This window comes from Amphichorda felina (genome assembly GCF_050947745.1).
Source record: "Amphichorda felina strain 45539 chromosome Unknown scaffold_2, whole genome shotgun sequence".
NCBI lineage: Eukaryota > Fungi > Ascomycota > Sordariomycetes > Hypocreales > Bionectriaceae > Amphichorda > Amphichorda felina.
Window position 1 is genome coordinate 698,127 of NW_028145048.1, and position 26,170 is coordinate 724,296.

The 26,170-nt window shown below is 56.7% G+C and overlaps 11 protein-coding genes across 11 annotated transcripts; 4 read left to right on the plus strand and 7 right to left on the minus strand.

Moving 5' to 3' along the window:
- Positions 1–926: 926 nt before the first annotated feature.
- Positions 927–2,418, minus strand: ACO1O0_001775 (Homogentisate 1,2-dioxygenase; the record flags this gene model as incomplete). Its single annotated transcript, XM_083191257.1, has 2 exons — positions 927–2,280; positions 2,351–2,418. The coding sequence occupies 2 exons, from the start codon at positions 2,416–2,418 to the stop codon at positions 927–929; spliced, it is 1,422 nt and encodes a 473-aa protein (XP_083052471.1).
- Positions 2,419–3,239: 821 nt separating this feature from the next.
- Positions 3,240–3,991, minus strand: ACO1O0_001776 (uncharacterized protein; the record flags this gene model as incomplete). Its single annotated transcript, XM_083191258.1, has 4 exons — positions 3,240–3,404; positions 3,475–3,658; positions 3,761–3,812; positions 3,871–3,991. 4 exons carry the CDS (start codon positions 3,989–3,991, stop codon positions 3,240–3,242), a joined length of 522 nt encoding a protein of 173 aa, XP_083052472.1.
- Positions 3,992–6,991: 3,000 nt separating this feature from the next.
- On the plus strand, positions 6,992–10,515 carry ACO1O0_001777 (uncharacterized protein; the record flags this gene model as incomplete). The annotated part of the gene is made up of 2 exons (XM_083191259.1): positions 6,992–8,138; positions 8,948–10,515. 2 exons carry the CDS (start codon positions 6,992–6,994, stop codon positions 10,513–10,515), a joined length of 2,715 nt encoding a protein of 904 aa, XP_083052473.1.
- A 1,326-nt stretch (positions 10,516–11,841) lies between these two features.
- Positions 11,842–13,049, plus strand: ACO1O0_001778 (uncharacterized protein; the record flags this gene model as incomplete). The annotated part of the gene is made up of 2 exons (XM_083191260.1): positions 11,842–12,499; positions 12,562–13,049. The coding sequence occupies 2 exons, from the start codon at positions 11,842–11,844 to the stop codon at positions 13,047–13,049; spliced, it is 1,146 nt and encodes a 381-aa protein (XP_083052474.1).
- A 233-nt stretch (positions 13,050–13,282) lies between these two features.
- Positions 13,283–15,171, minus strand: ACO1O0_001779 (uncharacterized protein; the record flags this gene model as incomplete). Its single annotated transcript, XM_083191261.1, has 5 exons — positions 13,283–14,137; positions 14,203–14,285; positions 14,347–14,566; positions 14,644–14,997; positions 15,067–15,171. The coding sequence occupies 5 exons, from the start codon at positions 15,169–15,171 to the stop codon at positions 13,283–13,285; spliced, it is 1,617 nt and encodes a 538-aa protein (XP_083052475.1).
- Positions 15,172–15,642: 471 nt separating this feature from the next.
- ACO1O0_001780 (uncharacterized protein) lies at positions 15,643–16,086 on the minus strand (the record flags this gene model as incomplete). The annotated part of the gene is made up of 2 exons (XM_083191262.1): positions 15,643–15,868; positions 15,935–16,086. 2 exons carry the CDS (start codon positions 16,084–16,086, stop codon positions 15,643–15,645), a joined length of 378 nt encoding a protein of 125 aa, XP_083052476.1.
- A 1,111-nt stretch (positions 16,087–17,197) lies between these two features.
- Positions 17,198–17,884, minus strand: ACO1O0_001781 (uncharacterized protein; the record flags this gene model as incomplete). Its single annotated transcript, XM_083191263.1, has 1 exon — positions 17,198–17,884. One exon carries the CDS (start codon positions 17,882–17,884, stop codon positions 17,198–17,200), a length of 687 nt encoding a protein of 228 aa, XP_083052477.1.
- Positions 17,885–18,589: 705 nt separating this feature from the next.
- On the plus strand, positions 18,590–19,491 carry vip1 (uncharacterized protein; the record flags this gene model as incomplete). The annotated part of the gene is made up of 2 exons (XM_083191264.1): positions 18,590–18,672; positions 18,729–19,491. 2 exons carry the CDS (start codon positions 18,590–18,592, stop codon positions 19,489–19,491), a joined length of 846 nt encoding a protein of 281 aa, XP_083052478.1.
- Positions 19,492–19,884: 393 nt separating this feature from the next.
- Positions 19,885–20,139, minus strand: ACO1O0_001783 (uncharacterized protein; the record flags this gene model as incomplete). The annotated part of the gene is made up of 2 exons (XM_083191265.1): positions 19,885–19,959; positions 20,014–20,139. The coding sequence occupies 2 exons, from the start codon at positions 20,137–20,139 to the stop codon at positions 19,885–19,887; spliced, it is 201 nt and encodes a 66-aa protein (XP_083052479.1).
- Positions 20,140–20,999: 860 nt separating this feature from the next.
- On the minus strand, positions 21,000–22,831 carry ACO1O0_001784 (uncharacterized protein; the record flags this gene model as incomplete). The annotated part of the gene is made up of 3 exons (XM_083191266.1): positions 21,000–21,828; positions 21,893–22,367; positions 22,519–22,831. The coding sequence occupies 3 exons, from the start codon at positions 22,829–22,831 to the stop codon at positions 21,000–21,002; spliced, it is 1,617 nt and encodes a 538-aa protein (XP_083052480.1).
- Positions 22,832–24,698: 1,867 nt separating this feature from the next.
- Positions 24,699–25,890, plus strand: ACO1O0_001785 (uncharacterized protein; the record flags this gene model as incomplete). The annotated part of the gene is made up of 2 exons (XM_083191267.1): positions 24,699–25,031; positions 25,090–25,890. 2 exons carry the CDS (start codon positions 24,699–24,701, stop codon positions 25,888–25,890), a joined length of 1,134 nt encoding a protein of 377 aa, XP_083052481.1.
- Between the last annotated feature and the right edge of the window lie 280 nt (positions 25,891–26,170).

Below are 26,170 nucleotides of genomic sequence, written 5' to 3' on the forward strand. Positions count from 1 at the left end.
GGCACGATCCTGCGTCGCTAGACATGGATCGAGAGACTACCTACAGGGGTTGCCAACGGGCGTTGGTCGATTAGCAGCTGGGACCGTTACTATAGTAGTGCTAGTTGCACTAATACTGCCGGCATTAATGCATCTCGAAGTAGTGGAATTACCATTGATTTGTGAGAGATTATATCATACCATGCATTAGTAAATATGGTACCAATTAGACAGTATCTGCATGCTAGGGGACGACGACTCCTGCCGAGGAGTCCTTGGGCTTACATTTCACAACGCTTCTATTTTTTTATGGCATAAATAACACATGTATGACTGCATATACCTACTACTACTGTATTTACAAGCAACCAGACATGATTCGCGGACCAGGGGCGAGCTGGTATTTCTACCCCCGGTGCGGCCATCATCCTTCTCCCAGCGAATGGGCCAATAGACATGTAGACAGCCTACCAGAGGCCCTCGAGATGTTACAACCTGAAAAATACAAAATCAGGCTCGAAATTAAGATACTTGCAAGATCTGCGCTATTGTTGGACCGCTGCATATTTGGTGGCCCCAAATGGGGCTTATCCCTGTTCTGTTCCGCTGCTTCTTGGTCAGCTTTAAGTTTCTGTCACCCCCCTTCGTCCACATGTTGGATCGAAGCCAAAGGAATCCACATCCATTGGGGTCACTGTTCTTATCATGGCCGGGATCGGGCACTCAAAGCTACTGGGAGATACTAATATGTAGTCTACGGAGCCGGGAATCAACCCCCCTTGTGCCCTTGAGCCTTGAGCCCTGGCCTCCCATCTCCAGGCCCATCTGCGCGTGTGCGGCACAGGCAAACTCAACGTCATTTATTACTACTATGAGATGGATGGTACATGCCCAGGCGGGAGTTGGACAAGTTGCCATGCCTGCCAGCAGCCAGTCTCTCACCCCCCCTACAGCAGATGGCTCCTCACCTCCACGCCCTCGGGCCTCTCCCAGTGCGTCACCACGCCTCCCCAGCTCTCCTCGCTGTAGCCCTCCTGGACCTTCTTGCACGTGCGCAGCCCCCACTCGGACACGCCCATCATCAGGCTGCTCTCGAACATGAAGGCGCAGCTCCCGGCGCCGACCTTGACGGGCCCCAGCGCCGCCGCCCTCGCGCCCTCGTGGCTCTCGGCGTCTGGCCCGTGGCCGCTCATGACGTTGTGCAGGCTCGCTCCTCCCGGAACGAACCCACCGCTGCCGCCGCGCTTGGCGTCGTAGCCGCCTCGGATCAGCCCCATGAACTCGCTCATGGTGTTGCGGTGGTAGTACGGCGGCCGGAACGTGTCCTCGCCCACCAGCCACCGTGGCGGGAAGATGACAAAGTCGGCCACTGCCGTGCCCGCCACGCTCGACGGCGCCGACAGCACCGTGAAGATGGATGGGTCCGGGTGGTCGTACGAGATGCTGCCGATGGTGTTGAACCGCCCCAGGTCATACTTGTACGGGTAGTAGTTGCCGTGCCACGCCACCACGTCGAACGGCGTCTGCGCCTGCTCCGTCCGGAACAGCCCGTTGTTGAACTTGACCGTCACCGTGTACCGCCGCCCGCCCCAGCTCTCCGACGCCGTCGCCCCGTGGTCCTCGCTGAAGCACGCCACGGGCGCCTGGAAGTCGCGCGCGTTGGCCAGCCCGTTGGACCCGATGGGCCCCAGCTCCGGCAGCGCAAAGTGGCCCTGGTACAGCTCCAGCGCGTAGCCCCGCGCCGGGCCCGACGGCAGCAGCACCTGGTACTTGACGCCGCGCGGGATCACGGCGATCTCCATGGGCCGCACCAGGAGCCACCCGAACTCGGTCCGGATGTCCAGGTCGCCCTCCTGCGCGACGATGAGCAGGTCCCCGTCGGCCGAGTAGAACGCCGAGTTGTCGTCCATGCTCTTGCCCGCCGCGTACACAAACATGCCGATGCCCTGCTTCACCACGGGGTCGCCCGCGCCCGCCACCAGCCGCAGGCCCGACACAAAGTCCAGGTGGCGCGTCTGGTCGTGGTCAAAGGGGTCCCAGCGCAGCTGGTTGGGGATGTAGTGCAGCTTCTCGCCCTTGCCCCATTGCGTGGTGCCCTCGGCGGCGGCCGTGGCGTCCTCGGGCGAGGGCTGGTAGGGCGGGTGCGCGCACGATGGGAGGATGCGGTACAGCCATGTCTGCTTGTTCTGGTGGCGGGGGGCCGTGAAGGCAGTGCCCGACAGCTTCTCGGCGTAGAGTCCGTAGGGCGGCTTCTGGGGGGAGTTCTGGCCGACGGGCAGCGCGCCGGCGATGGCCTCGGACCTAGACGTGGGACTGTCAGCATCAAGCAGAGCAGATATGCTGATATAATGGGGGGGAAACAGATACTCACTCTAGATGGCTGTCGAAGCCATTCTGGTACCGGTACTTCTCCTTGGTGTCGAACTGTGTGACGGGCATGATGGCGACGTCAGTGGTTGATGAAGATTGTAAGAACTGCCCATCGTGGGGTCTGTGGGTGATGGCACCTCATGCTTAAATAATATGGCACCTAGACTCATCTCAGCAGAACTGATGACAACTAAAACCCAATGTCCTTTCGTCTACCTCTGCAAGGAGGAGGTAGGAGGGAGGGCACCAACGGCCCGACAGTAGCCGCCGAAGCCCGCCCGGTACCATTCCGCAGGCACCGAGGGCACTGCTACTGCACTAACAGGCCAGGGGAGAAATCCATGGCCAAGGTCAATAGATGATCATCAAACAAGGCCACCCAGCCTCGGGAGGCAGACCTGGCCGGTCATATTTCTGAGGGTCCTGGAAGCCATTCCGCAAGGACCCCTCAGCTTGTCGTCATGTCGGTTTAAGGAGATACCCATTGGGGACAACCTTTCCGCGTCGCCAGGCGGCACAGAGCGGGTTTACAGTGGGTCCAAACTGGAGTTGCAAGGCTGCCGTTCACTGTGGAGTGTGGAGCGTGAACAGGATAATTTCCCAAACACCTTTGGTTCTTCGCCACATCACCATCGATAAGCAGACGCGGTCCAACTGGTCTCCCAGGACCAGGCATTTATGAATTTCGGTCAGCCACAGTGTGGCGCCGAGAGAAGAAAGCAACATGTTACAACTAAGCGACGCGTCCCCGCCGTCGCCTCGGTGTGACCCGGCCGAGAATACCTCATCGCAATATCCCGTGCGCCGACTCGCAACGAACCCAGCGAGGCCAAACAACAAACATTGAAGGAACTATTGGATACAGATATCGGGGCTTGGTGGGAGGGTGCTCATTCCTCCGTCTTGTTCTTCTTCTTCTTCTTGCCGCCACCGCCGCCGCCTTGGGGCATGGAAGAGGTGGGCTGCTTCTGGAGGTGGACAATTAGCCGTGTCCACGACTCCTCCTTGTCCCACTCGAAGCCAGCCAGGTAAGGGTTGTCGAGCTCATCGTCCGACTAGGCAGGGCCAGTTAGCTGTCATCCGGCCAAATGGACACGGGGTGACGTAATGGATGGTGGTACTCACCCGCTTTTTGTACGCCTTGTGGATGGCGTCCAGGGCATCCTTGATGGTAACGCCCTTGAGATTCCGTGCCGTTACCTCCATTCCCAAGGGGAAGTGCAGGTCAATCCGCTTGACCGGAGGTTTTGTCAGGGGCAGCTTCAGAATGGCGGGGTCCTCCACTGTCGCAGAGCTCTTGTTGATCTTCCTGCAGAGCCCATCACTGTCAGTCGACAAGACTCCTTTATGCGCAGACTCCCTCCTCCTAGTCGCTACGCTAGGGGGCCACCTCGGGCGGGGTACTACTCACCATCCGGTGTACCGGGTTTCCATAGCAAGCTCGAGTTCAATGCCCTCCTTCTCTATACGATGCCCGTGTCAACAAGGGCCAAGCCCGGCAATACCATGAGGGGAACTTACCGAGGTCATTGACGTTGTATACTCCAGGGGCGGCGGAGCTTTGCCGGCGGCCTTCCTTCTTGGGTGGTGACGTAGACAAGCCTTCGACGGCGGAGTCGACCTTGGTGAGCGGTTCTGTCATATTGGCTACTAGGCTGTGGTGAATCTGGTGATGACCAGGTGATGACGCGGATAAGCTATGCTGAGAGATCCGAGTTAGCCATGGTCCGACCAGGCCGGGCGACGGAGCTCATCCGCAGCATCGTGTTGAACGATGGCTGGGGATGCTCATCCTTATATCTACGGGGGAGAGCGACGAACCTTGGAGATGCGCAGGTGTTGATGGATTAGAGTCAATGGTTGAGGGTGAGTTTGAGGATGAGAGAGATGAGAGATGCAAGTGAGGGAGAGGGGGAAGGAATGGACTAGAAGAGGGGGAGGTCGGGCCTGTTATGTATCCGAAGACGGGCAAGTGCTGTACCTGAGGCACTTGCACTTGCACTCTTTGAAGAGGTGTAGCCCAAGAGCTGGCAGAGGTACCTCGATTCAGCGTCCCTGAAGCGCTGTCGTCAGACCGAGCGGGGTAAATGGATGATACCTATGGGATGACAGCCAAACAGCGCTTCGCTGGCTGCGACTTCCGGGAGCCAGGTGCGGACGGCTGGATCGCGTGACTCTAGGCGGTGCTTGAGGATGTACTTCGTACTGGGCGTGAGTCCACCTAAAGGAAGGCGTCACGCACACCTTGGGAGCGCGCCGATCGGGCTTAGCGCCACGCTGCTGCAACCACTGCAGGCCTGCAAGCAGTTGTTGTCAGAGTCTGGGGTAAAATCCGGGGAAGCTTGTCGCGGCCCCACAGAGTCGCAGAGGACGGAACTAGAGCGTGCAGCACGACGTCTGGGACTGCGATGCCATCTCTTGTCAATTGAGGCAATTGGAGCGAATTTCGGGGCGATTGGGAAGCGTTTTGGCTGGCTTGCATAGGCGCGCTCGAGATAGGTGGTTGCGGAGGGACGCAGCATGTTTTGGGGGGGTGGGTGGTGCACTGGTGTCACCCGTGGTGTGTGGCATGCTTGGACGCTCGGTGCCATGACGCGAGATCGCCCAGTTGCCCCTCCCCTCCCGGAGCCGTCGGCTTCGTCAAGTGGAATGGCGCCCCTAGTCCACCAGTACAGCACAGGATCCAGACCCCGCGCCGCCCGGTGCATGATACCATTACATGTTCCAGTGAAACCTTGACGGCTTCAAGCGCGGGACACAGACGAGGCCTCAATTGGCCCAGGACCTCAATGTGTTTTGCTTGCTCGTGAACAATCATTCCCCGCATTGACTGCAGGCTACCCATTTGCAGCATCAGCGCAGTTGAAAGGATGGGCGGAATGCCGAAATCGTTGGCACCAAGAGACGGCATCACGCGATGGTGCCTGACTGCCTGTACCAAGATCCAAGATGTGAACCCCTGGATGACTCCTGTCACCAATGATACAAGTCGCCCACCCCGTCTCTGCTCATTCCGAAGTACTATAGGTTGTTACTGATCTAGTTCCTATTGCTAGTATTATTACCATAATCCCCATATCCAAGCAGATTGCGTGGACCAGATATCTCCCCTAGCTCAGATCATTCAATGCGATGCCGCGGCGGGGTCTGATCTCATTGACGTTCTGTAGACATCAACCCGGAAACAGGTTGCGAGTGCCATGGGGATCTGAGCGAGACACCACGTCGGGTTACAATGATCTGTGCAACCGCCTGGCTCTCGCCACGACAGTGGCCAACTTGCTTCTCCGGGACCCCTGTCTTGTACCTTATTCGAGGTCATAGATCAATGGTCTCTAAGGGCATTCACAAATGGTTACTGTCTTTGCCAGGGCAGCAATAGAAGTGGTCGTGGGCCCGTGACAGGCTCAGGCCACTGGAACTGCCAAATCATGAGACGAGTGGGGTGACGACGGTGATGCTCCGATGCAGCCGTCAGGTCACGAGATATGACGTCCTTAACCGAATGTGCACGGGGACAGGATTTGAACATCATAAAAAATACCAATCTCTTAGGCATTAAGGACTAGATAATTTTATCTATTGAATACCTTACCCATTCCAACGGGGCTTGATGTAACATACACCTGCGAGTACGGATGGGTTACGTTAGGAGCTGGGTACCTGTTCGTTCGGGTGGGGTCCTCCTTCCCGTGGATGGTGAGCGCCATCGGTTGGTAGGAGCGGACGGGCAACTGACTGGGTGAACTAAAATCACAGCCAGTCCAGAATTCAGAGCTCCTGGCCATGAAACCCGAATTACCATTGTCCACCACTCCGTTGTGTTAACTAAACCGCTCCGAATGCTGCATGGGAGATGCTCACTCCAGACCCAGCAGGTCGACGTTCTGGTCCCCCGTCTGGGCGCCACTTCGTTCCGGGATGGGGCAAGTCCCTTCCACAGTGACAGCTGTGGCTGGTGAGACCTTGCCACAAGACTTGATCAACCTCTCGTGGCCGCTGGCCTCTGACGATCGGTAGAGGGATCTCAGAGGATCTCGCCCTGAAGTCAAACTCACTTAAGCATACCACTTCGAAGACCTAAGGGCGAGGAGTCGCTGGACGATGTGCAGCCAGGTAAGGTTGTCCCGCATGCTTCGCTACTGTGGTGCGGAGAGATTCGTCAGTCGTGGCGACGTGCAATCGAGGACCCTTGGTTGGGCCCACCGACTGGCCACGACGACGCGTATCCTCCTTCCCATGCGAGTTTCTTTGCCTCCTTGCCTTTCAAAACCGCTAGTCGCAACGACATCGACAATATTGATTCGCCATTGCAGCGCCCTGTAACCATATGGTACGGTCCTGATCTCCACTGGCTCTATTTTTTCCCCCTTCGCTGACGCACCCAAGGCCGCCTGTTGAAGAACTTTAACTTAATCGCACCTTTTGGTGGTGAGGGACGCGCAACCCCCACCCGATTTGCAAACGTCACCCCTTTCGTCGCTGGCCACGAGCCGACGAATTCTGTCAAGAGGCGGGCTTTGGACAGTTCCCGATATTCTCTTCCATATTATTCCTCGAGATATGCCTTTCTCAACCCTCTTGTCGTCGGGAAATGCCAACAGCAACGGGCTAGTATTCCCTCACTCCGTCATGAACAGATATGCCGCCCACAGACAACCCTGAGTCTGAGCACAGACTTGGGCCCCCGTTGCAGCATGACGCACAGATAGTCGCTATCAAGCCCCCGCTTCCAAATCTGTCTTTCTCGAGGTCTCGTGAGGAGAGCATCGAAATCCAGGTGCCCCACGTTATCGCCGGCGCTCTTGTCTCTGCCTTTGCCGCCACCCTGGCCGACGAACTTGGTAATGAGCTCCTCGCACACTACTACCTCTCCGACCAGCAGGTGCGGGTGAACCTCGATCGTGTCTTTGACAGGCTGATGGTTAAATTTACCAGCCAGATCTGGGATGAGCTGTGGGACTTTTACTACGCCTCCAACTCGGAACATGCACAGCAGCTGTCTCTTCTCTTTGAGGGACCCGTTCGCCAAATGATTCTGGCCCTAAATGGCCCCGAGCTTTCGCGATGTGTGCTCGACCGTATCGGGCCCGGCTTGTCTCGTCGACCGGCCACTTGGACAGGGCTGCAATCCGGAATAGACCTGCGCCTGGCTTTGCAGCTGGTCTGCCGCTGGTGGCACCGTCAGCACTCATCTCGCTCGCCGGGAGGGAATCCTGACGACATAGCCAACACCATCGGTCGGCACACAGTCTCGGGAGAGGCATTTAAGAATCTTGTCAGACAAGTGCGACAGGTGCTCTACACACCACACTACGTCCAGATGCACCTCATGGACTCGGCCGTGTGGGATATCGTTACTAGGCGACAATGTCAATATCCACCACCTCCTGATGGGTACCACATTCTGCAATTTCGGTTCGAGTGCGACCCTCGCCAGCGCATCATGGATGAGGGACACGTGGATGTTGGCTTGTTCCCTGCCATCATTGGCACGGCCCAGAAATGCTTGCTCACGACCATTTCCGAATACGTGGGACAGCATTGGCCGAGGTGTGGTCGGGTAGCTCTCGGCTGCGTGGGAGAGGCACTGACAAGTGCAGCCCAGGCCTTCCAACAGGGCCAGCCATTTGCGGGTATGTCCGTCTGGGATGATGGCGACCCGCAAGCAGCCCTGTCGCCTGGGCTGCGCCTCGTCCATGTTGAGGTTGAGGAGGGCGTGATCCGCATGAGTGTATCGGCCTGGATCCTCGCACTCGTTGAGATTCTGCAGCAGATGGCGTGGACTTGTGCAGAACTGAGCTCCTCCCCATTTCCGGAGGCCGTGTCGGAGTGCGCTCTACAGATCACTGAGTGGGATCACATGAAGGATTCAACATTTGTCAATTGCAGCCTGGCACATCGAGCGGTGTCAGCAAGCGAAGGCGCACCATGGTTGCAGCAGCGACGCGGCGCCGTCGTTGCTCCTGGGTTTCCCATAGAAGAGCATATACCACCAGACTTAATGTGAAACTTACCAAAGAGCAGTATCTTTTTCAGACAGCTGGATTACGGAGCACGGTCGCTGAGCAGCTCATTTTGGGCGTCTCCCACGATCAGGAAAATAATCTCATGGCACCACGACCCCAGACTCGCTCTTTATATAAAACATGGTACACAAAATCTCTGGGTCGCCGGTAAATACCCTGACTGCCCTGGCGATCGCTACGCCAATGAGTTATTCGGCCCATGGGCCTCGCATCGTCAAAAAACCCTACGGGATGGGAATCAACATTTTGTTCTCGACAATCTATCCGTAATACTAGCACAGTTATTACTAATAGACTCAGACGCAGAAGCGTTTCTACCGGCAGTTGGCCGCGCGTATTTCCTCGTCATGATGTGCCTAAAGTGGTAACACTGTAACACAGCGAGTGGAGCGCGGGTTGACGAGCCGTCCGCAAGTCCGCAGTCTATGTCCGCAGGTGACCCATTAAAAAATGGGCATACGACCGAGTACAATCTCACCTTCCGCATGGTATTCCATTAGAAAACCTCACCCTGTGGCTCTCTTCAGATCCAGGCAGAGGAACGCCTGGAACTGCTGCGATCTTGGTAGCAATGTCCGGACTGGACGCTGAACAGCGCACCGCTGGCGCCGCCAATGCCCACGGCTACAGCTCGTTTGCTTCTCCCGATGACCCGTCAGGCGAGGCGACCACGCAGCCCGTCGACAGCACTCGTACACCACTCGCCCAGACAAAAACCACAAACAAGCCTTCCAGACGCGCTCTAGCACCAGATCTTCTTCGCGGCACCCTCATGGTCCTCATGGCGCTCGATCATGTCCCGCTTGCCCTCGGGACCTTCAGGCACGGCACGGGCCAGACAAGCGAGGCTGACGGCGAGGTGGTCCACGAGTGGAATCGCGCCATCGCCTACACCACGCGCACAATGACACACCTGTGTGGTCCCGGATTCACATTTCTCCTGGGAATGGGGGTCGTCTACCTAAGCGAGTCGCGCTCGAGACTTGGATGGTCGTCGGCGAGACTGCTAAGGTACTTTGCGGTGCGAACCCTCGTGTTGACGGGCATCACGGTGCTGATGGGATTCCTGTTTACGGGCGGGAGGATCTGGTTCATGAACGCGGTCATGTTCTCTTTGGCGATTGACCTGTTTCTCGCCGGATTGCTGTGGATCATCATGAGGAAGACGGAAGTGGCACTTGCTTGTTTCCTAGCCGAGCGAATCTTCCCCACGCTACCATCGAGCGACCAGGAGACGGAACCGTTGCTCCATGAGGAGCAAATTGAAGAGTACACTCAGGCACGAGCGCGAAAACTGTCGCGGTGTGTCCACAATGTCTCACTTCTGGTCGTCGGAGCTGTGACAATCTGGTGGAACATTTGGCTATCACCCGACGGTGGCCGTTGTCGCGACTCTACGAGCAGCTCGGCAAAGGAATCCTCGAGTAGCACTCTCGGAAATCCTCTGTTTCGACTCTGGTTCTGGCCGGTCACGGACCCCGAGGCCCGCATTATGTCGGTATTCCCACCTCTTGCCTGGCTCTCATTCTCCATTCTAGGCCTTCTGTACGGGCGCATTCTGTCCGCCAAACGTCGGAGCCGTGAGGTCCTTGCTATTGGATCCGCCGTTGCGGCGGCTGTCTTCGCACTCCTTTTTGTGTTGACCCGTGTATTCCGATTTGGGAGCCTCTCGGAGGACTGCATGCAGACGCCGGAGCACCGGGCACATCCAGACGCGAACCCCTACCTGGTCTCGCCAGAGTCCTTCTTCTACATCATCAAGTATCCACCTGACATTCCCTTCTGGGCCTTTACGCTTGCCGGCAACTTGATCTTACTGGCCGTCTTCGAGGCAATACCCCCCAGCGTCGCCGGGCGCCTCACGCTGCTGTTGGATCTCGGGTCATCGGCGCTCTTCTTCTATGTCTTTCATTTCATACCCGTCTTCTCCATTGGCTTCTTTCTCGTCGCCCATTTTGGCCATGAGACGGACGCCGCAGACCCACTCAGACCTGAGAAAAAGCAAATGGCCATCGATAGCATCACAGTCTTCCTCGCAACATGGGCTGCCGTCATCCTGCTCATGTGGCCCCTGTGTCGATGGTACGGGAGATTCAAGAGCAGCAGGCCAGCAGATTCTGTCTGGCGCTTTTTTTGATGAGACAAGATTGCTGCCAGGTTCTCCTCCCGTTGACAATTCTTGGCGTGGAGAGTCACGGCGCCGGCGGGGGTTCAGCTGTGATCAACCCCGGGGAAGGATTTGAAATTGGGACTAGAACGACCGGGGGCCACATCCGGCCGGGGCAGGCAAACCACTGGCTCACATGTCGTCGCAACGCTGCATTACACTGAGACAGGGCTGGCTATGGACATGATTTTCTGGGTGATATTAGCGTCGACATACTGCATGTAGTACCTGCTACTCTGTGCTACTCTGTGCGTACGGACTGCTGGGAGTGCAAAGCACGAATAATACGGAGTACTATGATGTATTATCACCTGTACTCATACTACCTATGAAGGAACACGGCAACCTCGTCAGGGCCATGAGACAACAAGCCGCTCATTAACAGATGACACAGCCCAACCAGAGCACTGGGACTTAGTGTTGCATTTTGATTAAGCACCGCCACGCTTTAAATTTTGCCGTTGAGCCCCAATGGCAGAACTTTCCGAGGGTATCCGTAGGTAATTACGGATAGCGATGGGTTGGTTCTTCTTATGAGGAGGGTGCGTCCAGTCCGCCTCATCATCGCCCGGGGCCATCTCGGTCAGTTCTCAGTCACAGAAAAGTTGCTAATAATAAAAAATGATTTGTCCTCTTCAAAAAGAGGAGGGAACGAGGGGTTGCCAGCTTCGTATCAGCCGGTGTCAGTAACAGGAAGGCCTCCGCTCGTACCCTAGGGAGCGACAAATCATAAAGTGTGTCTGACTGCATTGGGGGATCGGACTAGGATAAGATGGGTATTGATTGAGCAAGCCACAGTGCCATCAAGACATGTTATGTAGGAGTACTTTTGTATGTACAATACGCACCATGTACTGCTATCACACTGTTGTGCATTACCAATACGGAGTGTGCCTGTGCTGATCTACAATGGTGTGGAGAGGATTGTCTATTCTCGAGTCACCGGACGGCGTCCATGTTTGCCCAATATCGATATGCGGCTGGCTATGGCTTGAACTCTGACAGCTCCATCGAGGATCCATTCAAAACCAGATATTCCTTAGCGCTATGCAAGGACCTGGGGATGTGATAGGTGCCATAAGGGAGTCGGCTCGGGATGTTGTACGAGTACTGCTATACGTATCGAGTACTGTCTCGTTATTGTCTATATAAGAAGGATGCGCCCATGGGGGAGCGTCCTAAGAGTTTCCTGAGCAGTCATACCAGCCTCACCATCCTGACCCCTGGAACCAAGTCTCGTTGCTTTTTTTTTTAATATATACATAATTTTGCATATTCCAAAACAGCAAAACGAATATGGCCACCATTAAGGGCTGCCACCTCGTGGGCAGCGTCCCCCTCGCGGACACGGAGACGGTCTTCAAGACATGCACCCAGGCCATGCCCAACCGCCTCAAGCGCCTCCCGGACGGCGAGACGGGGGCGCGGCAGCACTTCATCGCCTGCCAGGGCCTGCTCTTCCCGCCGGCGGTGCAGTGCGCGTTCCACCTCAACAAGCTGCCCGAGTTCCGCGACTTCTCGCCCGAGCAGGTCAACGAGGGTCTGCGGCTGCTGGAAAAGGCCGACATGAAGACCGGGTACGACGACGCGGCGCTGGCCAGCTACGCCGTCTTCAGGCAGCTCAAGCAGGACGGGGTGATACCCGCAGACGTGCGGTTCCAGGTGTCGCTGCCGGCGCTGGGCAGCGTGGTGAGCGTCTTCGTGCAGAAGGCGTTCCAGCCGCGGGCCGAGCAGCTGTACGAGGCGGCCATGTTCGACGCGATGCGCAACATCCAGGAGGGCATCCCCCACGGCGAGCTGGCCATCCAGCTGGACCTGGCCGTCGACATGTTCCACTGGGAGGGCGCCTGGGGGGATCCGTGGTGGGGGGACAGGGAGCACCTGGTGGGCTATGTTGCGCGCATGGCGGACCAGGTGGACAAGGACGTTGAGCTGGGTTTCCACTTCTGCTACGGTGAGATCATTCTACATAAACGGGGTGACGACGTGGGCGAGCTAACAGATGTACAACTCCAGGCGACATGGACCACAGGCACCTCATCGAACCACAGTCGCTCAAGGGCGTCGCCGACTTCTGCAACGCCATCCTCGACAAGGCCCACCGCCCGGCGTCCTTTGTGCACTGCCCCGTGCCCCTGAGCGCCATGGACAAGCTGGACAGCTACTTCGAGCCACTGGGGACGCTGACGCCGCGCCTTAAGGAGGACGGCGCCGACCTGTACCTGGGGCTGGTGCACGAGAACAAGATGGACAGCACGCGCGCCATGATCGAGGCCGCGAGCAAGGCGGTGCCCGAGTTTGGCGTGGCCACCGAGTGTGGTTGGGGCAGGACGCCCGAGAAGCACATCCAGAGCATCCTAGACATCTCGACGGCCGTGTCGCAGCCGCATGGTGAGCCGGCGGCTGTGGTGGTGCAGGAGGAGCCCAAGAAGAGGACGAGCTACAGGGGGCGTCTTTCCAGCCTGTTCAAGATGCCCATGAGGCTGGCCAGGGGCAAGGCGTGATGAAAAGGGGGGGCGCGCGCTGTTGGGGGGAGAATTAAAGAAAGAATTGTGTTCGCTCACACAGCCTGTTTGCACTGTCTTTTCCTACACTGACACATACACGTAATCATGACTGTCTCATAGTAATATACTAGTACGGATAGCTTCAATGTTATTCCGTATATCGGTTCATGCCCACCCGCTTAAACGCCATTGTCGAAACACCATCCAGAAGACCCATGCGACTCCTACCCTCAGGTCCTGCGCGACGTCGAGTCCATCTCGTACGACTCCACCGGCCCAGAGTGCCACCTCATCTCCTGCTGTCCTGCAGACATGGGCGACACAGTATTAACCTGGGTCGTCGGCCCTGCCGTGCTGGCCAGCTCCTGGGCCTGGTGATACGGCACGTAGCGATCTGCCTCGGAGTAGGGCTGCAGCTCGGGCGTGCGCGGCTGATGCGGCATCTCGGCGACGGTCAGCGCGTGGCCGTCCGGGCCCAGCTTGACGAGGTCGGTACGCGAGTCGCCCCCGTGCAGCTCCGGGTGGCCGAGGTACGGTTCCACCGGTGGAGGCTGGTCTGCTGCCGCTGCCGCTGCCGCCGCCGCTGCTGCCTTCTTCTTCCTGCGACGGATGAAGATGACGATGCCGGCGACCAGGGCCACCGCAACGGCTCCGCCGAGGACACTCGCCGCGATCGTGGCCGTCTTGTTGGAACCTCCGCCGCCTCCTCCGCCTCCGTCTTTCCCCTCGCCGCTGCTAGACGAGTCATCTCCGTCCCCGTCCCCAGACCCGGAATCACCACCACCACCGCCGTTGGCTCCTCCCGTCTCCTGCGGGCCCGACCCTCCCGGCCCCGTGCCGGACTCGGCCGCCGGGTACTCCTCGGTGACCGACTCGGTGACAACGGGCTTGGCCTCGCCCGCGGCGGCGCTGCAGTACAGATCGAGCACGTCGAGGGCGGCGCTCACGGCGTCGGTGGCCGTGACGTCGCAGTGGCCCTTGACGCCCGAGGTCATGGTGTACGAGACCTTGGAGCGCATGCCCGACTTGAGGCAGACGCAGGACGCGAGGGCTCCGGGCCCCGTGCCGCAGAAGGAGTACGTTTGCTGCGAAATGAAACGGTCAGAGATTCTTGATGGGGCTGACACTGGAGGTTAGGTCATGTACATACGTCGAAGACGGCAGCCGAGACGCCGGATCTGGCGCATTTGCTCAGACTCTTGTATACGGGCAGGGCGGTTATGTAGTAGGACACTGGCATGTCCATGTTAGCTGGGACGTCCACGGGCACAGAGGGGGGGGGCCGGGGACTGACTATCCCCTGAAGGAGCTGCGGGCGTGGCAAACGACGTGGTGCCGTCATTCATGGCACAGTACTCGTTGTAGAAGCCGTACGCCGACGTGACATCCTCGTCGTTGGAGCACGAGCTGCGCACGTATAGGCTGATGGTGCGGCTCACCGACTTGACGACATTGTCCTTCTTGCAGACGCAGGGCGCAAACAGGTTGGCGGCCTCGGGACATCGCGACATGGACTGTTTGTTTCGGGGGTCAGCTTGGTGTTGCGCCCGAGGAGATGGACGTGGAGATGGAGCAGAAGGAGTCCACCAACCTCTTGCATGACGGCGGCAGAGAGCCCGCCCGAGGCGCAGGGCGGCAGCCAGGCCATCTGGGACAGATCGGTGATGTAGGCATTGACATTGTTGTCGGTGGGCGTCGAGAAGTGGACATCGATGTCCGGGTCGCAGTACTGGTCGAGCATCTGGGAGGCGCTGCGCTGGTCGTCCGAGTCGCCCACGACATGGCAGCCCTGATTGACGTCGCTCGAGACAGACGACGAGACCACGTCCAGCAGGCCCGTGTTGGAGCAGATGCATGACTGCAGCTCGTCCTGGGCCTCGCCGCAGCTGGCCGAGTACTTCTGCGCGTTGATGGCGTAGGTGAGGGCATCTTGCACGCACGGCGCCTGGGGGGAGGGGAGTCAGGGTCGCCGTATTCTGGACAGGGAGAGTTAACAAGCAAGGACAGTACGTACGAGGAGCGTGTAGGGCGCAAGGTCCGTCATATATTCGGCGTCGGCAGCACGCGCAACGGGCGCGAGCAGCCCGACGAGGAGCGACAGGGCTTCCGGAAGCCGCATCTCGGTAACTTTGCGCAGCACAAACGGGGCAGATCAAGATAGCGCGCGCAAGGAGGCGATTGACGGGAGTTCAAAGAACGGGTGAAATCCTTGGGCCTCGGAGAGGCGACGGCTGAGGTCGCGCTGGCCTCTTCATCCCGCTCATGGACTGGCGCGTCTTGGCACAGGCGTTTTTTGCACTGAAGCCATCGACGGACCCCTGGCAGCTGAAAATTGCAGTCTGGCGCGGCTGCTGGGTATGAATGCGCCTTGCCGCTTTGGCTCGCTATTGGGTAATGCTGGTATTAATCGTACTTCTATGTACGGATAGACGTGCAAGACCACGACTGTTTCGTTATCATCAGATGCTCACCCATATTATAGGGGCCATCGATATCTGGTCTTGATCCCATTAAATTGCGTTGCTAAATCATAAATGACGACCCAACCCGGGCAACCGACAGAACAGAACAGGCCGAGAATGCCCTCTCGCTATGAGGTCTTCTGTTTCGGCGCCGGCGACAGACGCTTGGCAATCCCCCGGGCTGCCACGCCCAGCACCATGAGGACCTCGAGGCCCAGTAGTCCCACCCACACCGCATTGAGAATGCGCTCCTCGTGACCGAACGCAAAGTCCTCCATCATCTCCAAGAGCATAGGATAGGTGTTCTGAACCAGCAGGAACGCCTCCAGGACGTATATCGTGAACCAGATGTGGCTTTTCCGTGCGTCAGCAATTTCGCGTTCAAACAAACATGAACTGACAAAGTCCGATCAAACGAACCTGTTCTCGCTCGTCAGTCGCGTCCACTGGAGCGGCGTGTCGGTCTGCGTCTGCGACACCTGGACAGAGAGGACGAGGCCGATAAAGACAAAGGCCCCGAGGAGGAGCATCCGCTGGTCTGGCGAGGGCTCGAAATCGAGGAGCGAATCCATGGCGGGTGGCTGGGTGCTTTGTAGCTCTCGAATCCCAAGGTAGCGGTGACGAAAAGTTTCGGACAGGCGCGGCACAGAGGCCACTGCGACGGTGGTGATTGGGCCAGGCGGCAGCAGAGGGGGACGGGGGAAATCGTCGTGGGATCGATGTCAATGCGGTGAAGGAATGAATCTGCAGCGATTGTTGAAACTTCAAGGCGCAATGGATCTAGGCGCTGGGCTGGTTTATGGGGAAACGGGGGGTATATGCGTGGCTCGACGGGGCCAGATTCACCGCCGTCCAGGCCCTGCAAACCCCGTCTGCTCGTACTAAGCCTGCATGAATATTGGCCTGGGCTCTGGCCTCTCGGTCTTGGGCATGTCAGTTAGCCGATTATCCGGGGTAGCATGAATCGCGGCACTGGAAGCATAATAGATGCCCTTGTGTTAATGCGATTTTGTGGTTCAAGGGGGGGGAAAGCAGAAAGTGGGAGAAATTCCCCATCTCGGGAATACTAATAATGGATCGACTTAAGCACAGGCATCTGTTGTATCACCTGAGAGAGAGTCGGTAACGGAGCAATGCTAGTAGGGTCCCCTGCTTTAGCTTGCAGCAGGCGCAGTGAGTGACACTTGGTCAACTCCGCTCAAGTGCAGCGACTTCGACGCCCAACGTCGCCGCGTAAAAAACGAAGTCCTTGACATTTTATTCCTCTGATGAAGGTGGCCGTTGCTGAATTTCTACGGGGTAGCCCAGAAGTATTTGTTGTTGTTGGTCTCAAGTCCAGGCTCTATGCTTCCATTGGGATATCGCCGGAACGGCTACCGCATTCCCGTCGTCCCGGATGGCGACGGGGATTTACCATTCCGTACGACGACGCTGGCAGCTCCACGCGGTCCCAAGTAGTACCGCGTGTCCCTTGTTCAATTTAGCCTGGGTTCTTGCTCCGCCACGGCCCCTACACGTACGAGTATCGCCTACAGGGCCGAGTTGCCTACGTTGGAATGTTTCCATATATCTTTCTAGAAGTCAATGGAGATCCCGGACCGAGATGAAGCCTCTAGGTATTATTATCAGACCTCCGACGAGCCCGCCAGCCTTACACATCTAGCGCAATGATACCTCGGACGACTAAAACGCGGGATTGATCCCGTCATATCCGGGGTTCTCAAGATGCGCCCTGAGGAGCATCCCCGGCCAGCTCGAGCTCGGATGCTTCTCCGTACTGGGCCACGTCAAGCTGTCCACCTTGTCCGGGATCTTGGCCGCCTGCTTCACGACCGCATCGCCCAGAGCCTTCTCGATCTCCAGCCTGGGGAGGTGCGTCTGGATCTCCGCGCAGAAATCCCGAGCGCCCATCTCGTCCCGGAAGGACGGGGAGAAGTCCATCTTAACCGCCAGACGGACCAGCCGCGACAACGGGTCGATGCGCTCCGCGATCCCGGGGCTCGTGTGCACGGCGATGGCTGTCCAGACCTGGTGGCTCCGTTCTGGGGATACTCCATGCGAGATGAGGTGCGTCTTTGCGGCATCGGCGCCCTCGACCTCGAAGCGCTGTCGGCCGTTGTGAAGGTCACTCGCCCCAAGATCGTGGCACACGGTTGACACGAAGAGCAGCGGCAGGTTTTCCGGCGAGGCCCACTCGCTGGCTTCCTTGTCGGCCAGCCATCGCGCGATCAGGAAGACCCTGAGGCTGTGGTTGAGGATGGGCTCCGGCAAAGCGTCTTGGACAATGGCCAGGGCGTTGCTGCAGACTCGAGCTTCGGGGACGCGCTCCAGGACGTATGTGGGGAGGGCAGGTCGATTGCCGTCGGCCATGGCTATAGTTGAGACCATCGAAGGGAATGTCTCTGATTATGCCCACGCCAATACTATCGGGACCAGTAGCGTCGATAAGTCTAAAAGCGGACGCTAGACTTGAGTCAAACAGTGAACCAGAAAATGCGCCGATTGCACCATCGAAGATGGGGGACGCACGCTCCCCACCTCTTAGGATGCAAATACTACATATGCGGTGTATGTCTTGGCGGTACAAAGTCGTCTGGTGTTCACATGGCCACGTACAAGAGAGAGGCTGGGTGCGAGAGCTTGACCAAGCTGGTAGCGGCTGCCTCACTTTCACATGCGAATCTGTAGAGTTTGGGAAAGAGTGAGGGCATTCCTGAAGATTCTGTATCCGGACACGCTATCAGACCACGACGCTGTGGCTTAGCCATTCCGCACCGCCACTCCTCCAAGCATCAGGACACGATGACGTCGCATTCGCCCCGCTCCAGCTGCCTCCCAAAGCTAGTCCACCGAGGTCCTGATAGAGGAGATCCAGTCGTCATTCCACACACAAAGCACAAGTACTAAAGCCTTCTGCTTCTTCTAATCCCTCAAGAAGCTTCACTTCTCATCATTATACCCTGATTTATTTCCGCCACTCGAGACTGCTCACCCAACCTCGATCAACATCCCCTCACCTCTGAACAATCACCCCACCTTCAAAGCTACCTACCGACCTATCCAGCCGCCGTCACCATGGCTAGCAAAGCTACAGTCCACGTGAAAAACGTCTCTGCTGGGACCAGCGACAGCGAAGTCCGCGACTTCTTCAGCTTCTGGTAAGCTTTCCTCCCTCTCACAACCCGCAGGGCAGCATATACTAACCACCCTCCAGCGGCAAGGTTGCCGACATCAAAGTCACGCAGGAGGGGGAGACCAAGTCGGCCGAAGTGACCTTTGAGAAGGAGACGGCCGCCAAGACGGCGCTCCTCCTCAACAACACCCAGCTGGGCGCCAACCACATCTCCGTCACGGGCAACGACGCCGACGACAACGGCGCGCCCCCCATCAGCAACTTGGATCGCGACGACGCCGAGATCACCCAGGAGGAGAAGCCCCGGGCGCGCATCCTCGCCGAGTACCTCGCCCACGGCTACATCATCGGCGACGCGGCCATCCAGCGCGCCATCGAGCTCGACACCCGCCACGGCGTCTCCAGCCGCTTCCTCGGCACCCTGCAGGCCCTCGACTCCAAGTACCACGCCTCGGAGCGCGCCAAGACGACGGACCAGACGTACGGCCTAACGCAGCGCGCCAACAGCCTCCTCAGCGGCCTGAGCTCGTACTTCGAGAAGGCCTCCAACACGCCGACCGGCAAGAAGATTGTCCAGTTCTACACGGACAGCGAGAAGCAGGTCCGCGAGGTGCACGCCGAGGCCCGCCGCCTCGCCGACCTCAAGGAGAAGGAGGCCGGCGGCAGCGCCTACAAGGCCGCGGGGCTCGAGCGCATCTTCGGCAAGGAGAAGGACAGGCCTGCTGAGGAGCAGCCCTCGCAGTCTACCGCTGAGGGGACCCCTGCCGGTGTCGCGGACCCCGCTCCCGTGGCGCCTACGGATCCCGTACCCGCGGTCAAGTCTACCGACGAGAAGACTGGTTGAAAAAGAAAACGGTGTGGCATTGGAAAGAGTTATGAGTGATACTATTAAGTACCGTACTATCGGGGCGGAGGCTTTGATCATGAGTTTACGACTTGCTCACGATGGACTTGCGTGGGGTTCCCTAAGTTACTAGGTAGTCAACAATAAGGCGTTTCATCATTCCACATTTGAACAGTCCGTAATGTGACTTGGCAGTTTACATGGAAATATAAAGACGTGTTGTGAGTTTTGGTTTATATTATGCGGCCTGGCAGCTTTCGGCAGCAGTACCCTCAAGCTCAACCTTTCATTCTCCATCCACCTATCAGTTGCAGGCTTGCAGTGAGATCGTAACACATTGCGCCTCGAAGCTTTTCCACCTTCATTCTGAATCCCTCAGATGACCCCGCCAGATTATTTTCTCGGTGCCTTTTCAAATTTGCTATCCAGGGTATCATCCATGGCACCCTTGGGGTTCGAGGTGAGGCCCTAGGACAGCATTAGTAAAATCCCTACGAAAAACTATTCGACAATGTAACATACCTCCAGCTGGGATTTCCCACTCTTTCCCTTCTCGGTATTTCCGGTTCTTTGACCAGAGCCAGGGGGGTCCCGCTGCTGGGCACCGGTCTGGCGCTCGGGTGGGGGAGACTGACGACCCTCAGGCATGATTGCTGCTGTTTGATCTTGTTGTTTATTGGGGTGGATACCAGGTAGTTTGGGAGATGAATAAAATGATTGAAAGGTGAAGTTGTAGAAGGTGTTCAGGCTGCTTATGAAGAAGTCTTGTGCGCTATGATTCAGGGCCGATGCCGTCATAGGTCACGGTTACATCATACGCCAAGTGTTTGACTTCACCATGATCGAGACAATATCAGGGGACCGGTCACGCACGAGAAGAAAAAGATGGGGAAGCGATTGGAAACGGGAGCTTTTGCTCCTGAAGTCCATGGATGAGTTCGCCCCATCGTGGTGAGACGGTGGACGTGATGATCTTCGGCCTTTAGGCTCGCCATTCAATACTCATCCAACTACCACCATGACCAAACACCTCATTTGGCACGTACATTATATATTTTTGCAAATCTGGCGGTATTCAACCGAGCAGAATTGGGGTTCTTAATTCGACGACTACTCGCAAGTTTCTAACCGCCGCCATTGAATGCCTCCCCATCCGTCATTGTACGTCGCTACAGTCACGGCAGTCAAAATACTAGTATCTGGCTAATCACGATGACAGTCTAACAGATACACAAACACCATGGTGACACCTAATCACCAGTCCGAGCGGGCAAGATATGATATATAAAGGCTCTGACCAAAATTCAAGAGCAAATTGTATGTATCAAATAACTATAGACAGCCAGGCCAAGTTATATACAGCCAGTTCGTGATTATGTCAGTTAAAACAATCTCCGCCCGGGAAATGATTAATAAACCCGAAAATGCAAATATGACCGCTTGCTTTCCCAAAACATTGGATAAATGAGGAATCAGGTTGTTATCGCAGAATCTCGAGCAGCCCAATGTTACACGTGGTCGGGGGTAGTGGCTATACCCTGGGCTTCGCGCCAGATTTGTTGTGCCGACCCGTCGAACACCGCGTTGAACCAGAAGAATGACTGGAGCCGGGGCTCAATGTCTTCCCAGGAGCGGGATCCGGTCATGCAGTTCTGCGCAATATACTCGGTGTAAGTGTCCTGGAGCTCGGTGTACCTCGCTGCGATGGCCCCCATTATGGCAGCCCACAAGACTAGGCCAGCCACCTCTTCTTCCCACAGAGTAATCTCCTCTAATGATTGAAGTAAAGGGAAGAGCTTTTTCGAGAGCCGATTCTTCACCCCGGCTTGGGGCGGGGTGGGGTAGATGACCATGTCGATATACAGCAAAGCGCCAAGTCGGCAGATCTCGCAGAGAACAGTATCCAGGGATGCGGAGATGGGACTGGTGCCTTCGATGACGCTTTCGATGACGCTTTCTTTGGGTCCCTTGCTGCTCTCCCCGTCGTCGCTGGTGAGATAAGACGGTACTGAGAGCAAGCTGTGTGATACCCAGTCACAGTTGCCGACAAAGATCTGCGGGTCTCGGAACACCCCAGTCCCAAGCCGCTGGGAATGATCAAGCGCGGCAGTGACCTCGGCCAACACACCCAGGATCACCCTGAACTTATCGTCTAGGGGCAAAGCCGATGATGACTCCCGCCCAGTGTCTTCTCGAAATGAGGAGCCGAGTATCCCCAACAGCTCCCCCGCCCTCTCATCTGGCACCCAGACTGTGGGAACTCGGAGGCGCCTTAGCGTCCGGAAGCAAGGTAATCTCGGTGCCGTTTGCTTTCGAGCGGCATACACCATGTCGAGCCTGTCCATATGGTCAGCCGGGTACGATTTGATAAGAAGAAGAGTCTATGCTGAGGGGGGCTCACAAAGGAACTACATTGCCAAAGGCAACCGCGTCGATGGCGCTCAGGCCTCCTTTCTCCTCGAGTAGGCGGTACATGGCATTCATGTGCTCATCCCCCAAGACTACACGTCCATAAACCTGCATGTCTCGGAGCTTGGCTAGTTGCGACAGAGGATGAGCCTCATTAGGTGAAGACAGGTCGACATTGTCGTGAACTGCTAATGTGAAGATGGCCATAAAAAGACTCTCAAAAGAGACGGTAGCCGATGAGCTATGGTACTGAGAAATCTCTCGCCGGAGTCTCTCCATAGCTTTAGCCTTAGACTGCAGACGGACGTCAGCAAGCTCCGTCGATGTGATGGGTGTTCCGCGACGGCTGATTTCGTAATGAGCCGCGGCGCCAACGATCTGGGAGTAGAACGCTGCTGATGATTCCATCGACCGCCACATCCAGGCCTGAGCAAATTTGTTGGTCCCCGTTACTTTATCTCCCCATACTGCCCAGCTCGTTGTGTAGGCTGTGGAGAAGCTGCTGTCAGCACATACTACCCATATCGAACATGATGAATATAGACAAGAAGAGAATAGCATGACACTGTGACGGCCGCACAGACATGCGGTTCTGGGATGTTAGCAGAGGTGTCGTACCATAGTTGAGAATGAAGCGCTCTGCCTTGGATACATAGAGGACGGCCAAGGCGTTAAACGGGTCCCAGCTCCTAGAACTGGGGATGCGCTCCAAGCGTGGCGGAATGGCCTTCGCCACGGTGGTGTCTTCTGGCGCCTCCGATGCAGTCTGAGTGCTGTTTTCACATTCATTCCTGCGGGAAGTTTTCCTTTGAGGCGCGTCTGGACAATAAGGGATAATTTTCAACTGCTTCTGGCGCTGCTGCGTCTTCTTGGCGCGAGATAGCGACACTGCGGGGGACCTCGTTGAGGCGTCTCCGGAACGGCGCGTCATGAGATGCAGGAGGGAAGTCGTTGTCGTTACGAATGGTAGAAGAACGGGGCATTTATGTGAAGCATACGAGCATGGCGGAGAGCAACAAGAGGGCTGTTGGCGAGGATCTGTTGATGAGTGGCGGGTTGTCGGTGGGACAGTCTTGAAAAAGTGAGGCATGTGCGGACATTATCACGGTCGTGGGAGAAATGGGACCAGGGTCGTCCGAGTCATTATGCAGTTAAGGGACAAGGGTTCATGAAGCCCCTGGCCGGCGGGGGGCCGATTAGACCCAGAGATGCAGCTAAGGCAGACAAGCTGAGTTCGATCGGGGAGACTCGAAGACCATCGAGTTCGAGGCTGACGCCCTGGGACATAACGGGCAACTACATGCCACAAGGGACTTCTCCCTTCTCCAATTGTGAGCATTCGCCAGGGGTCGGATGCTCGATGACACGCTAGAACAGCTCAGGGTGCGGCTGTTGGACGGATTCTTGAGCCAGGCAAGGCAGAGTACGCAATCATGGCCGTGCTACAGCGGATATTGAATGCCGATTTGAGTCGCCCGCTGAGCCACCTTGTTTTTCGCAGAATATGTAGTCAAAAGGTGGGTGAATCGGCGTAAATTAATGTTGGTCAAAAACTAAAGGGTTCTGATGATGCTGGAAGGGTTGGTGGTGCATATCATCCCCATTTTCGACTCTCGCAGGGTGCTCCTTCCTTCTTTGCTCGTACCGGCCTATCAACAACATGACCACATTGCTGGGAGCAACCTTAGGTCATTGCAACCACGGCACTTCCTAGTGCCAAATATGGGTTGTTTATATGTTATTCTGCAATAACTTATCCAACTTCCCAACGCCTTCACCTCCCCGATTAGCTTCTAGTAGGAAACGTATATTCATTGTGTGCGAGTGGTTAGTACGAAAAGGCACATTGACACTACCTTGTGTCGTACAATTAAAGTAGGTTATCCCTAGGGTCCGGTACGTCCATTCAGCAGCGTCGCATTTTTGCGACACCTTGTGTACGAGTACGATGTATCCGTACTCCGTCGGCCATGACCTTTCGCAGCCTCGACCCGGCAATTTCTTTTCACAAGTGCACCAACGCATGGACAAGCGATTTGTAGCAGAGCAACTTCACTGCCTCGGATGTGTGCTTTCTAATAACATGCTTACCAGGGCCTTCCTGGTGTTTTTTTAGGCGTGTCTTCCTGGTTCCTTCACCGGAGTCTCAATTGACCCCGCCTCCAGGTACTGAGGAAGGAGGTACCTATCTACTAGTACTCGTATTCTTAGTACTCGTATACCAACTCTTTCAATGACGCAATAGCCAATTTTTACATACCACTTTCCTCCTTTAGATACTGTGCAAAGGCTTGTTCCATACCTAGAATCAGTTCTCTTTGAAATTATATATCCATCTGTCGAAGTGGATCTATTGTTTAGTGGAAGCCATCCCTCGACCCCTATCGGTACTTACGTCCCTGTAAGTGTCATACTTTAGCGCCAGTGGAGCGGCGATCGGTGCATCGGTGCATGATGGGTGCCAACTGCCAAGTGCCACCCCGCGCCCTGTGTGCCCCCAGCTACCAGCCCCAGTGCGGCCCGACATCAATCGTCCTTCCACCTTGTCCCTCGATCCAACCTCCACCTTTAATACCTTTGGCCCCGTCTCGAAGCTCCCTCGCTTGACATTTCAAGTCCACGCCTTTTATCAATGAAACCTCAGGTCTAGGACACATCCGCCCATTTAGAATTTGTTCCCTCGTCGCACCGCTCTCGCCTGCTGCATTTGGCGCTGACCTCTCTGCTATTTCGTTCTTTCTGGTCCATCCCACGGATCACCGTGCATCTCGCGAACTTCTAATTTGTTGGCGTCCATCATGCCCGACCTCAACTCAGTACCGCCGTCGCCCCGACCCCTTGCCGCTGCTCTCCGCCAGTCTTCTCAGCAGATGCCCCCTCCATCAATCCCTCCGTCGCCCTCCTTGAACATCCTCCCGTCGAATCAGAATGCCGTGAACCAAGACACCCCATCCTCGTCGGCCACCAACACGCCCCAGATCCCCCCGACGTCACATCCCGTGCAGCCCCAACCTACATCCTTGAACTTGAGAGAGGCACCCGTCGAGTCTGGCCCCGGGCCGCTACGACACCCCCGTCCCCTCACCGCGTCAGAGCTGCATGTTGAACTCGAGAAGGAACAAGAGGCTGTGGTGAGCATCTATACCCAAGAGGGGTGTTTCGTCGTGGTAAACTGACGAAAATTATTAGGTCAACCGCCTAACTCGCGAACTATCACTACTGCGGGCCGCTCAGAACGCATCCGTGGTATCCAACACGTCCTCAACTTCGGCCACCACCTCGACCCACGACCCCATCTCCGAACCCCTCCTTTCCGGCTCCGGTTTCACGATCCCCACAACACGAAGACACCGTAGGACATCCTCATCGACATCACAGGGTCTCACTAACCAGCCCTCTTCGCCGTACGAGGCTCGGACCCACGGTCGACCGCCTCAGCCCATCTCCATGTCACGCCAGGGCAGCACTGCCTCCAGACGAAGCCGGACCGGCTCCCCCGCACCGCAGAGCAGCTTGGATCCGTCCAGCTACTTCCACCACCAGAGAATGCCTCCGCCGTCGTCCATCCCGATGACCGGCAGTAGCGCGACGCCGCATACCAGCGATCAGCTAAGTCCCGGCATGATGCCAGCCACTGTGCGGTATGAAGAGACGCAGCACTTCAGGAGCGAGCTCGAGGCGGCCAAGACTGAGAATGAGCTCCTCAAGAGGCGAATCCGCGAGCTGGAGAGGCTGGTCCAGGAGAGGCGGTCCAGCAGCACTAGTCGACCTAGAAGCGAGAGCGTGAGCACAACGGCGAGCATGAGTGTCGCACCCTCTGGCGGAGCAAGCATTGCCGGGCCGCGGGAGAGTGTTCCATCGAGGGCGGAGAGGGACCGCAGCAGCATTGCCGCGCAAAGCGTCTCGAGCCTCGGCGTTGGCGTGCCCGAGGACGAAGTAAAGGTTGGCGAGAGCGCAGCCAGCTCAGGGCTAAACAACAATCAACCGTGATTGTTTAATTTTACTTATATGACATGTCAGAGACTGTCACTGGTTCTTTTCTAGCTCCGGATGGTGAAGCAGGCACTTTGGGGACGGTCATTCATTTTAAACAGGCTTATGGTAGCGGCTGTCTTTTCCGAGATGGTATGAGCGTATGGGTAGTTACTGATATATCTTAATAGATCATCTCAACTCTGAATTCCCTCGTACATCTTCTGGGACCGTTATTATTATGGAAAGCTGTCAGCTCTTTGTTATTTCCCTAGGGGAGTTCAATTGCCGGTTTCCT